This window comes from Zonotrichia leucophrys, chromosome 2, assembly GCF_028769735.1.
Source record: "Zonotrichia leucophrys gambelii isolate GWCS_2022_RI chromosome 2, RI_Zleu_2.0, whole genome shotgun sequence".
NCBI classification, from domain to species: Eukaryota; Metazoa; Chordata; class Aves; order Passeriformes; family Passerellidae; genus Zonotrichia; species Zonotrichia leucophrys.
The window spans coordinates 17,443,191-17,455,497 of record NC_088171.1 but is presented as its reverse complement, the minus strand read 5'-3'; the positions used below and the strand labels follow the sequence as shown (position 1 = coordinate 17,455,497).

The 12,307-nt window shown below is 39.8% G+C and overlaps 1 protein-coding gene across 3 annotated transcripts in view; it reads left to right on the top strand.

Annotated features, from left to right (window-relative positions):
* Positions 1 to 12,307, top strand: part of PDSS1 (decaprenyl diphosphate synthase subunit 1) — a 21,998-nt gene extending 9,691 nt beyond the window's left edge. For all 3 annotated transcript variants that reach the window (XM_064704077.1, XM_064704079.1, XM_064704080.1), the window contains 7 exons: positions 372 to 513; positions 1,570 to 1,681; positions 1,770 to 1,879; positions 7,322 to 7,402; positions 7,582 to 7,695; positions 11,089 to 11,169; positions 11,862 to 12,307. In XM_064704077.1, coding sequence (XP_064560147.1) covers positions 372 to 513; positions 1,570 to 1,681; positions 1,770 to 1,879; positions 7,322 to 7,402; positions 7,582 to 7,695; positions 11,089 to 11,169; positions 11,862 to 12,002 — 781 coding nt within the window. In that variant the 3' untranslated portion in view covers positions 12,003 to 12,307. The remainder of the gene's footprint in view (positions 1 to 371; positions 514 to 1,569; positions 1,682 to 1,769; positions 1,880 to 7,321; positions 7,403 to 7,581; positions 7,696 to 11,088; positions 11,170 to 11,861) is intronic.

Genomic DNA, 12,307 nt, shown 5'->3' with positions numbered 1-12,307 from the left:
TCTTTTCTCTGCTGTTTTCCAAATGTCAGTCTTGGAGCCAAGCATCCTTGATGCTGTGCTGTTTATTGCAGTCTGGATTTAGAGGGATTACAGTCAATAACACAGGAGTTTTGCAGTACTGTTAATGCAGCAATGTAGAAATGGGCCTCATGAGGATGGACCCATCCCTCTGCACTTACTGTACTAATGTGATCTTACTTTCTCTTGTCTTCCTAATTCCAGGTTTGAAAGAAGGGGTGAGACCAGGAAAAAGCTGTGACAGCTGTTTTCAGAGGAACATTTTTTGTTTGGTTTTTAATAGAGATTCTGTAGTGTATTGCAGCATATAGAATTGATTTAATTGTTTGACAGTTCTTGTTTTTTGATTTTAGGGAGGTGCAAGCAAGCCAGCGCTCTGTGGCCATAATTGCTGAGATGATCCATACAGCCAGTCTAGTTCATGATGATGTCATTGATGATGCAAATTCTCGCAGAGGAAAAAGGACACTTAATCAAATCTGGGGAGAGAGGAAAGTGAGTTTGCTAATATGTGCAAGGCTTGCCTTTGAATTTCAGCAGAGCACAAATACCTAGAGGTTTGTATGGCTAGGTCTTGGAATATGTCAGAAAACATATGAAGAGATGTGCACAGCTTGTGGGTGAGACAAATGTGTTTTCCTTTTCTGAACTGTTGGAAGCATTACCTACTGAATGGTTGAAGTGTGTTAGTGTTGGACCTGTCCAGCCTCCACAGGAGATGACTGAGAGGGGCCCTCGTACATATCTGAAAGCAGTGTCACAAAGATGGATCCAGGCTTTTCTCAAGTAACAGGACAAGAGGCAGAGGACAAAAACTGATGCACAGGAAGTTCCACCTGAATATGAACAGATTGTCCAGAGAGGCTTTGGAGTCTCCCTCACTGGAGAGATTCAAGAATCATCTGGATGCAATAATGTGCCATGTGTTCTGGGATGACCCTGCTTGAGCAGGGAGGTTGGACCAGATGACTCTGGCCCCTTCCAACCTGGCCCATTTTGTGATTATTGCTGATTATTACTGATTTTGGCATTCCCTGTGCCATTCTCTGCAGTGCTGTTGAAATACTTTAAACTTGTACCTCATCCTGAATGCTGATTCAGTGGTGAATACAAAAATGTTTTCAGTCAGCGGGGAATTTTTTTTTAAATTGATGTTTTCTTCACAGAGCATTACAAGAAAGGTCTTCACCAGAAAATACAGGGAAGGAACTTGAAGCAGTTCAGAGTTCACATGGCGTAAGAGCCACAAGAGAATGGTGAAATAGAGAACTAATGTTAAAAAAAGCTTCATAAGCAAACACATACTGCATACAGAGGGGACAGTGCTTATACAGAAAAATATAACCAGTACTATATGATCAGGACTCAAAAATTACTCAGATTTCAATATTTATATGTTATGTGTTTTTTCGCTGTTGAAATGAGATATTTGTGCTTTATGTAGGAAGGTTTTGTAATGTGAGTAGGTCTGACAATTAAAAGAACTTGTATGGTCAGTAGTAACACAGGAGAAGACTTAAGGGATCACCTTTTTGTTGTTATTGTTGTTAGGCTGTTCTAGCTGGCGACTTCATCCTCTCAGCTGCTTCTGTAGCTTTAGCACGAATTGGAAATACCACTATCATCTCTGTTCTGACTCAGGTGATTGAAGATCTGGTGCGTGGTAAGGTTTTTTCCTGTTTTAATCTTCCAGTTTTCCTGCCTAAGCAGTAAACCCACAAATAAAACCTCCCTTCTGTGCAACTTTTTAGGTGAATTCCTCCAGCTGGGTTCCAAGGAAAACGAGAATGAGAGATTTGCTCACTACCTCGAGAAGACTTTTAAGAAGACGGCGAGTCTGATAGCCAACAGTTGTAAAGCAGTATGTACGTCTGTCTCTTCTGAGTTAACATACCATACTGTAAGCTTCACAGCTAAACCAGCATTGCTCTTTGCTCTGGAGACCCTCCAAAGCAAAACCCTGAAATGGTATTCTGCCAGAATGTGAAAGGGTTGGAGATTGTGAATTTTATCACAGTTCAGCTGTGTAGCCTCCAATATTGGTTTTCACTTTTTCTTTGAGTTTTTTATTTATACACAGATTTATTGTTATTCTCAAGAATCAAAATAAGGTTCAAATAATCATAACAATGGCAATCTTCAATTTATGTAATTCTGGAACTTTGAGACAGTGGTTTTAAACTCAGTTGATCATTTTTGAGTATATAATTTGATTTTAAGACTTCTTTGGCATCTGGCCCTACTCATTGGTGCTGAGTGAGACCTTAAGTGGTAACAGTGGGAGGAAACAAAAAAAAAAAAAAAATCAGAGAATAAGCTGTGTTGGAAGGGACCCATCAGGATCATCAAGTCTAACTTCTGTCCCTGCATGGGACACCCCAAGAGTCACACCATGTGCTGAGAGCATTGTCCAAACACTTCTTGAACTCTGTCAGGTTTGGTGCTGTGACCACGTCCTTGGGGAGCCTTTTCCAGTGCCCAGCCACCCTCTGGGTGAAAACATTTTCCTGATATCTCTACATCACATTGTAAAAAACCAGAAGCATGTACTTAATTTATCTTACTTTGTCTGGAGATTTTAATTACCAATTACTTTATCCAGCCCTGTCACTCGGTTCTCTTACTTGATTACAAAAAGATCCAATTCAAGATTATGTTCTTATGGATTCTATAGCAAGTGGAATTCTTAAAGAATTAGAGTAAAAATCTGTGCTGATCATCTTCCTTTGTTCTCAGGGAACTGGTGCATTTGTGCAACAGACAGCAGTTGAAAATTGCTTACATCAAAATGATCACATAGAATGAGACACATGGATTTTGGGGAAGGAAAAATACCTTTTATTCTAGTTGGAGGAAAGAAATAAATTCTTCTGGATTGCTCATATTAATGGCACTATGACCCTGACAATTTTCTTCTGCAAGTCTTGTTTTATATCAGTAGGCACCTGGACTAGTAAAGAGCTTCACATTATTCTGCTACCCCAGAAAAAACATACACAAGTTTTAATATTAATTTTGACAGTCTGCCTAAAAGAATCTTTGCAGATGGAAGAAATCACATTGCCACTGGGTGGATTCTCCCTACAGATGTGCTAATTTAAGCTTTTTCCTTTTCGTGACTTGCAAGAGTTAAAGATTGAAGCACTTCCCGTAAGACTGAGGCTGTGATGCTGGTCAGGGGGCTGTTTGGCTGCATTTCTTCTAGTGGCTGGTCTGAGTTGTTCCATTGCTGAACTGCTGGAGCTTTATATGCTGTAAAATCTGTGTTAGAAAGGAAAACAGAGGGAGAAGGTCTCTCTTCATGGCAAATCCTTATCGCTGCACATAGTACCAATGAGTTGAATATGTGTGTTTCCCTCAGTTTCTTTCTGTGTGGATTAGGAGAGCTCTATTGATAGCAGTTAAAAGGGATTATTTGGGGTTTTCTTTGTTGCATGTGAGTGTTGAGATATTTTTGTTTAGGTGGCTTTGGCAACTGAAGAAATGGAATCAAAAGGGAGTTCTGTTTTCTCTAGCAAAAATGATAAGCAGGATCATCAGTTCTATCTTGAAAGGAAATTCAGTTAGGGAATCAAGAGTATTCATATCTTGTTTTCAGGGACAAAATTAAAAGGAGAGACTGTGGGTTTTAGAAGCAGTTCTGTTCCTGTCAATGATAGGAAAAACCTGATTAGTTTCTGTGATTGAATAAATACAAGTATTAAATGGAAAGGAGATGTCAGACAGGTTCAGGTGGCACCTTAGAATTCCATGCCTTAGAAATGGAAGAGGAGAGTATTCCTGCAAAAAGATCTAAACAAGACATAAACTGTAATTGATGCATTCTGTACCACCAAAGCTTTACTGCATTTAAATCAAAATTCTTTAAGTTAGGACTTAGAGAGAGAACAGTCTGTTCAAGATGTTAAGAGCCATCCCAGTCTCCAGTTTCTTTCTACAACAGTTCTGCATGGGGGAATGTTACCAAAATTTCAATTAAAGTGTATTGTAAAATGAGGCAGTGCCAGATGGCCCAGAGTCATTGAAACCTTAGTTACTGCAAGGCATTTTTCAGAGAAACATGAGGTGACTTTAGTTCAAGAATTCAGAAACAATAAAGCTGGAGTGGAATTTCTGTTTAGTCATCAGGCCAGCTGGAAATAGCAAAATAACCTGAGCAGGTTTTCTGTCTTTTTTTAAACCCTGCAGTAATGTGAATTCCTGGGCCTCATAAAGCTATTTATATTTTGCATGGTATACTTTCAGATAAGGGATCAAATCCTGCTTGCTTTGAGTGTAAGGGTGCACTAGAGATTGTTGATTTCCATATTAGGAGGAAGCTTGTGCCTCCTTGTGTAAGGCACTGGCGAAACCAATAGTCTGAAGCTCTGGATATTCTGTGAGCTCCTGCTCTAACCAGTTTCTAGTTTGGTGTGTACACAGGGCTCCAGCACAAAACCGTACCAGCATGTGCAACTGGTGCCCAGGAAAATAACACCTCTGGCTGTGAAGTCAACTCTCCTTTGAGCAGGTGACTTTCAGAGTTTCCTTCCAACCTAAACTATTCTGTGGCTCTCCTGGAGAAAGGAACAATGCTCCTGCCTAGAAAAACAGTGGTGAATGAGAAGGCAGGAACCTGACTGCTTCTGGAGATGGGCATGGAGGAGAATGGCTGGAAAAGGGGAACACTTTAGAGCCTTTTCCTTTCCATGGAGGCCACAAATCTAGGACTACAGGAACTAACATCTCTTGTAGTGTTTATTCAAGCAAATTCTGGCCCAGCAGCAGGTTGTCCTCTCTGACCTACATAGCACTGGTAGAGATGTGCAAATGCTTTCAACTCCACCTGCCATATTGTCACATATTAAATATCAGAGCAGGATGTATCTCCCCAGAGCTGATTATGTGAAATTCAGTAAAGAGGCAAATTTGGTTTATAGCCTCTCATATAACATAAGAGAAACAACTTTTTAATTGCAAAAAGTGTGTTTGAAATAACACCAAGGAGATTGTCCTGCTTTGCTGAATTCAAAGAACATTTCTAAAGAATTTGTTTCACTTGGTATTAGGATTTTTCATCATGATTTAGTGGAGGACGGGCCTGAATTCTTGCAAGATTAAATTGTCATGAGCCAGTCATACCTATTTGGGGAGCTCTAGGCTGTTTTCAAAGGGGGAGTTTTATCAGTTAAACACACATCACTGTATTGACTTGGTTATCCTGATTTGTATTTGCAAATGTGGGTATTATCCAGAGCATTATCCCAGTACAGCTCCAGTTAAATTCCATGTGGGAGTGCCAGGCTGCCTGGCTGCAGCCCGGCCAGTGTCCAGCTGGGGGCAACAATCCTCAACAGCAGTGTGAGAAATTGCATCCTGAAGGAACTCCCTGAAAGACACAACCCAACTGCAGGTTTATTATGTGGTCATGGTCAGAGGGTTGCTCACTTGAGGATGACTGGCAGAAAAAATCTCCCAAATTTTTAATTTTTTTTGTCTATGAACAAGAATTGACCTTTCATGTTAAATGAGGAAGCTCTTTTCTTTACACAACGCTTCCTCCCACCCTCTGCCAGCTACTGCCCACTCTGACCCTTTGCCATTAACCAGGATTTTGTCACTGAATTCTGTATTTTAATCCTCCACAGGGAATGAAATGTGGAAGTAGGTAAGGATTTCATTGGAACAGGGTAGATGCAGTCCCCCTGCCATGCTGACATTATGTGATTTATATTATAGAAGCAACAAAAAGTTAGCAGTAGATGTTAGGTCTTCGGGCAAATACTGCTATTTAAGAGACAAACATCAAAAGGAGGATAAAAAGGCAAAATGTTCTACTTTGATAGTCCCTAGCAACATCTATTTAAATATCTCATATTTGCAGTTCACTCTGTTTAATAGCCTTCAGGATTTTCTATGATTATTAGAGATAAGAAGCATTATTTTCCTACTAAACTGTCCTCTTTTAAGTAAAAGTGGAGAATGTGTGATGCTGTTAATTTCTCAGTCATCCAGATTCCTCTGGGGTTTAGTTATTCACAGATGCAGGTTATAACTGGGAAGTGTTCTGATGCTCAGATATGAAGTGCACTGCTGCATGAAATCATCCCCCATTTTGTGCAAGTTGCATCACATTTATTAGGATGTAATATTGTTTCTTATTTCCATCTTCATGTTCACCTTCAAAGCTACTGCTGGACATGCTTTTAGTTTGGGGCTGGTTTTGGGGTTGGAGGGGTTTTTAATGTTCCTGCCTTACACAGTCTTAAAGAGGAATACATATACATACATACACACACACACATACTTATTTTTATATTGTGTTTTCCTAGCATATATTTTTAGTCTTAAGTAAAATGTATCTTCACTCCTTGCATTGGTCACAGCAGATTTGGAATGCCTGCAATAAACCAGGGTGGGTTTTTGTCCCCTGTTCTAATTGGTTTATTGAAGGTTGAAATAAATCTGAGTATTTAACCAACCTCATTTTGCAAAATGTATAATTGGTACATAAATGCAAATAGCATAAATGCCCTTACTTCGAGGCAAGATAGTTATTCTCAAACCTTAGTTAATGTCCTGTATTTTAGTTTTGTGGAGTTTATTCAGCAAAATTTCTGTCTCTCAAGTAGTTGATTGTACTTTCATGTAAAATGTTTTGTTTATCTCAGTTTAGTGATACCTTTGTGAGCTTGGTGTGCTTTCTTCATTTGCTGTCTTTTCTTTGCCACTAATTATCCCTCAGTAGCTTTGCCTGCAGGCTAATCAAGTCATCTTCCTGAGCAAGTCAGATACAGTTAACATCACCTTAAAAATAATCAGCCTTATGTCAACTGCCCCTACTGTACCAGGTCCAACACATCCAGCTCTGTGATCTTTTATGAGACATGTAATGTCCATTTATCTGCTATCTGACCTCCAATTATCCCCTGGCTGATTTATGTATGTAATTAGTTTAATTTCCCCATCACTGGACTGGATACAACTACTACCCTCCCTGCATGTAAAGTGCATCCACATTTCTTCTCTCTTTATCCTTGCATTGTAATTTCTAAGCCTGATAAATATTTAATGAAGCTAATCTCTTTGCAGATGTGAATGTAGTTTTAATACTGCACTGTTGTTCAGCCTTGTTTTCTAGTAAGCTTGGCCAGTTTTGTGTCTCCATGAACTGAGATAAGCCAGAATGTGCCCAAGTCAGCTTTTTTTGCCTTTCCCAGATCCCTCCAGCCTGTGCTGGCTGTCACACCTATGGTCAGGGGCTAAAAGTGCTGCCTTTTGTTAACTAAAGCTTTCTATTTACTTGGGGTTTTTGTCTTTTCAGGTTTCAATTCTAGGCTGCCCTGATCCCAAAGTTCATGAGATTGCATACCAGTATGGAAAAAACGTTGGCATAGCTTTTCAGGTAGTGTTTTTGTTGAACTGAATGGAATCTAAAATTCTAAACTTGTCCAAAGTGTTTAGAAATCAAAGTGGGCTGTCTTAATCCTTCCTACAAATCTTGTCTTTAACAAGGATTGTTCTGTATTTAGCTCTAATACTTGGAAAAGAAATTTTAAATCATCTGTATGTTTATTTTTTTAGTTGATAGATGATGTGCTGGATTTTACATCGTGTGCTGACCACCTGGGGAAACCAACAGCAGCAGATCTCAAGCTTGGATTAGCCACAGGCCCTGTCTTATTTGCCTGTCGACAGGTAAGTCAGCAGGAATGAAAAATGCAAACTGCTCCTCACAGGGCCAGCTGAAACACATCAGATCTCCAGTGACAGTGATGAGAGGGGCCCGGGCACCTGTGACAAATCAGTGGGTTCAGTGTCAGATGGATTCTGTGCACACGCAAGAAGTTCTGAGAAACACCTTCCTGCACAACTCTACTTACTGTTAGGCTCTTGTGGGTATTGAGAGTTTTAGGACATTTTGTGTAGGTTATTCCTAAGTAGCTTCTTGCTTGTGTTTTCTCCTGAAAACATCATCTTCCCAGCCTTGACTGTGTATGTAGGCTTTTTTGCCTTGTTCTGGGCTTTGTATCCATCTGGGGCCAAGAATTTAAATCCCTGCCTTGCCTTTAGGTGGGTACCTTTATTTACTGGATTTGATCTTTTCATCTCTTTGTCCTCAAGTATTATCCATTTACAAAAAGGAGTAGGTTTCCTGTCTGAAGGTTGGGTAAGAGAAAAGGGACTGTTGTAAATAAAACAGGCTTAAAATTGGTCAAGATTTTCAGCGCCTTAAAAATTATTTGGAGGATCAAAATGAAAACAGAAGCGTGAGCAGCATGAAAAGACATTAAAATTGGTGCTAATCCATAAAAAGGAAAGAAACTGGTTTAATTCCTTGCTCTAGTGTCTTGTTCACCAGTGACAAGCAGATTTGGGACTTAAAAAGCAGTCCTTCCTGCCAGGCTCCACAGTGTGATATAAAAGCTGGCACAGTTAGTTCCTGTAGAGCTCTCATCTATGATCTCTCAGTGGAATTGCTTTGAGCTTGACATGGGAAAAGTTCTAAATCATTTAAAAAAGCCCAGCAACTTTGACATTTACTTCCCCTCTAAAAGAGCCTGTTGTGGGGGGAGGTGGAGCATTCACATCTGTTTGCTTCCTTGTCCTTTGGGCATTTGCAAGGATCTGTATCTCAGAACAGACAGGAGCACAGAGTATCAGCCAGCTGACAAAGCAGATGAATGCATATTGAGAACAACCTTCTCTGTGTCCTCAGTGTCTCCCCATACTCATCTGGGGGGATTCACAAGCATATTCTTGAATGATTATTTCAGAACTGTGTCATCAGCAATTGGAGCTGTCCAAAGAACAGTGAGACACAGGCAGAGAGGGAGGATGGAGTTGTAAAACTCTTTTTGTGTGTGCTAAAGCCACGTGCAGAAGGAAACAAGGCATGTTGCAAATACCCAGTTTTGGCAGAGAATGGGTGACATTGATTGTCTTGTGGGTGTTGAATATTCCAATTTTTAAATTAAAACTATTTCTTACTCATTTGTTTGGGTTGTCTGTCTCTGACTTTGAACTTCATCTATCTTTTAATTAGCTTTACAAGATAAATTAGTTCATAATATAGAAATGAAATAAAATCTGTCAGTCCTATTTTAAAATCTTGTTCTTTGTAGGCCACTTTTAAATGCTTTTCCTCATTTATATCTTTGATAGATGGGAACTGTACATTTTTGCATTGAAATATAATATGACCATCTTATAAAGTTTTCTGCATTATCCAGAAGGCTTCTTTGCTGCAAATGTCCTGCTGTTTTCAAGAAACTGGAACAACAGCACTGCAGACTTAACTGATATATAAACAAAGCATGAGTGCTAAAAAATGTGGAGCTTCCACTGACACTGGTGATGCTACTAAAAGATATTTCATGTATTTGTGTCTGAGGAAAAAAACTCATGAGCCAGGACTTGAAGACAGTCCAAAGTGTAATTATTAATTATAGGCTGTCTTTTCAGATTAGTATTGCTGCTATCCTTTCATGTAGCTGGTACTCTTCCAGTTGTCTTCCTGACAAACATTCTTTAGTTTTTAATGTGCTCTGGATCTTCAGTGGCAGATGCCTTTTCTTCCTATCCTCTCCCCTCCCTCTGAAATACACCTTTGTGCATTAGAATATATTAAGGAGAAAAAAGTGTTTACCTTGATATAGTATCTATTTATTCAGTATTTAAAGTTAAATTAACTATTTATTCAGTATTTAAAGCTCTCTCAGTAAAAAAAACAACACCCCATTTATTTTTTAAGGAAATCCACTAGTGTATGCTAATTCTAAAGCTCCTCTTAAACAAGTACAGCTGAAGAAGAAAGGTTTATTTTTATTATAAGCATTCCTGTTAAATGCTGATTTGCTGCCCACTAAATAGGCAGAATTGCTAATAACAGCTCTGCCTTACAAGTTTGGGGATTTTCATGTCCTTTAGTGCTTAAATATAAAAAGTGATCCTATATGCATCCTATATAACTGTAAATATGAATAATGTGAAAACTGATTGCACGAACACTGCAATTAAATTGTCATTACCTGGCAAGGAAGCTAGGATCTAGAAAAAGCCATGACTTTCCTCTTTTAGATGAAGGATGAGTCATCACTGAATTTCTGAATGCATCTCCAGGACTGTGTATGAGTAATAGGAGACTGTCACAGCACTGATGGGTGCTACATGTTTGTACCTGAACGAGGTTGTAAAGCTGCAGTTGCAGGCCCAAAGGTGTGCAAGGAAGGCAGATCATTGTTTACAAGTATATGGCAATAAAATCATCTTTGTTTGACTCTAATCCTCTCAGGCAAGATGAACAAACAGCTCTTTCTTTCCCTTAAAAAGAATTCTTCTGTGGAGTAGCTGCCTTGAGTTGTAGCCTTATTTTGTTAAGCACTAGGTTTTTCCGTTTCTAGGCTGTCTTAAGAAAGAGGCTGCATTTTTACCTAAGTGATGTGATTTTTCTCAAAACAACTGACTTGAGTTACCTGCTTGATTTGTAGGGAATTGAGCCTGCAGTGCTAACTACAAATGCTACATGGCTGAAAACAAAATACCTTATAGATGTCATTTTTCTCTTAGTTAAAAAAAAAATCTGTGTATATAAAATACCAGCCCAATGGAAAATGTAAGAGAATGTAACAGCCAGTGTTACCATAAGGGGATTTTACAAGTTGAACTGTACAATATTGCAACAACTAACATCCTGGGTTTTCTGTACATCTGGGGGCAGAGGTGCTTCTTCCAGGAGTGCCAACACTGATCATCATCTGTCAGAGTATCTGATGCAGATTATTCACCAGGCAGTAGCCACATCAGAAGTTACCACACTGGAACATCTGCTTAACATGATAAAATGGCAGGTGCTGACTTCTGCTTCCAATTGGCCACAGCCAGCAGAGCCAGAGCCAGGTTTGTTATAAATGCTTGGGCTCTGCTATATTCCTGTGCAGACTGCAAGTACAAACCTAAAGCTATACCTGCAGCAGCAGCAGTGACAGGGAAGAGGGCTGCACTTTGGTGGTGTTCTGACCTTAGCATGGCAGGCAGCTACATGGAAAACAACTCAAAAGCAAGTACAAACCCTTCTCCCTTTGTGCTCAGTTTCCAGAAATGAATGCTATGATAATGAGGAGATTCAGTAAGCCAGGAGATGTTGAGCGTGCATGGAAGTATGTGTTGCAGGTAAGACTGATATCAAATATTTCTGCTCTCTCAGCCTGAAATTCATTGCCTCTCAAGTAAAATAGCAAATACCTGTTGAGTAGCATGCAATGTACAATGCCAAGTAAGAACAACTCAGTTCTCCCTCTGGCACAGTGTTGTAGCAGAAATGCTAGGTACTGAAGAACTTTTTTTCTTTTTTTCCCTCCAACAGCATAATATCTCCATAAGTAAAAAGCTCACACATGAACTCAGTTCTTCAGCTGAGGCATAGCTGTATTCAGCAGCTGGTATAAATGGCATGGCATTTCCAGTCAGTCTGGTAACTTCTGTGCACACCTTATACCAGTTTTAAATTACTCTGGTCTAAAAAAGACTAAGTAATGGTCTGTGCCAAATTATTACCTATTTTTCAGAATAGCATGGGGGTTTTGTAAATCTCTAGGGCAGGAGAGGAAGGGATAAGCCATTAGTTTGTACTTTGTTGTTAATACCAGTGGTGTTTTGTAATGCTGAGTTGCTGTTTTAGCATGGATGAGTTTTAGTACTGGGACAGTTTGTGGCAGGTAGGTGGGCTTCCCCAATTACAGAACAAATCCTCTTTCCCCATCAGAATAGAATGTATGAGGGTACTTACTGACTGCAGAACCTCCCCTGTGCCTGGACAAGGCAGCAGGCGGCTGATGAGGTCCCTGTTTTCTCTCCTCCCTCAGAGTGATGGTGTGCAGCAAACCACCTACCTCGCCCAGCGCTACTGCCACGCAGCCACGCGCGAGATCCGCAAGCTGCGCCCGTCCCCCGAGAGAGAGGCCCTGGTGCACCTGACAGAAATGGTTCTCATGCGGGACAAGTGAGACAGCTCCTTCCACTCCTTCTGGCAGCTACTTTACCAGACTGTGCCTACATGTATTTCAAAAGTTACTTGCTTCCAACAACACAAGCCACCAAAAATTATTTTTTTAAAAAAACCTCCTTTTTGTTTTTTTTTTTGAAGTTTTACTTTACTTTCTTTTTTTTAAACTAAAGTTTAAAGTGTTTTACTGAAGGAAGCCATGCAATTCAGAGCAAATCAAACTGTGCTGTACAATTGTTTTAGTGGGGGCTATTGATTGTGGGGGATGGGGAAGATGTTTACATGTTGATGCACAAAGGCCACAAT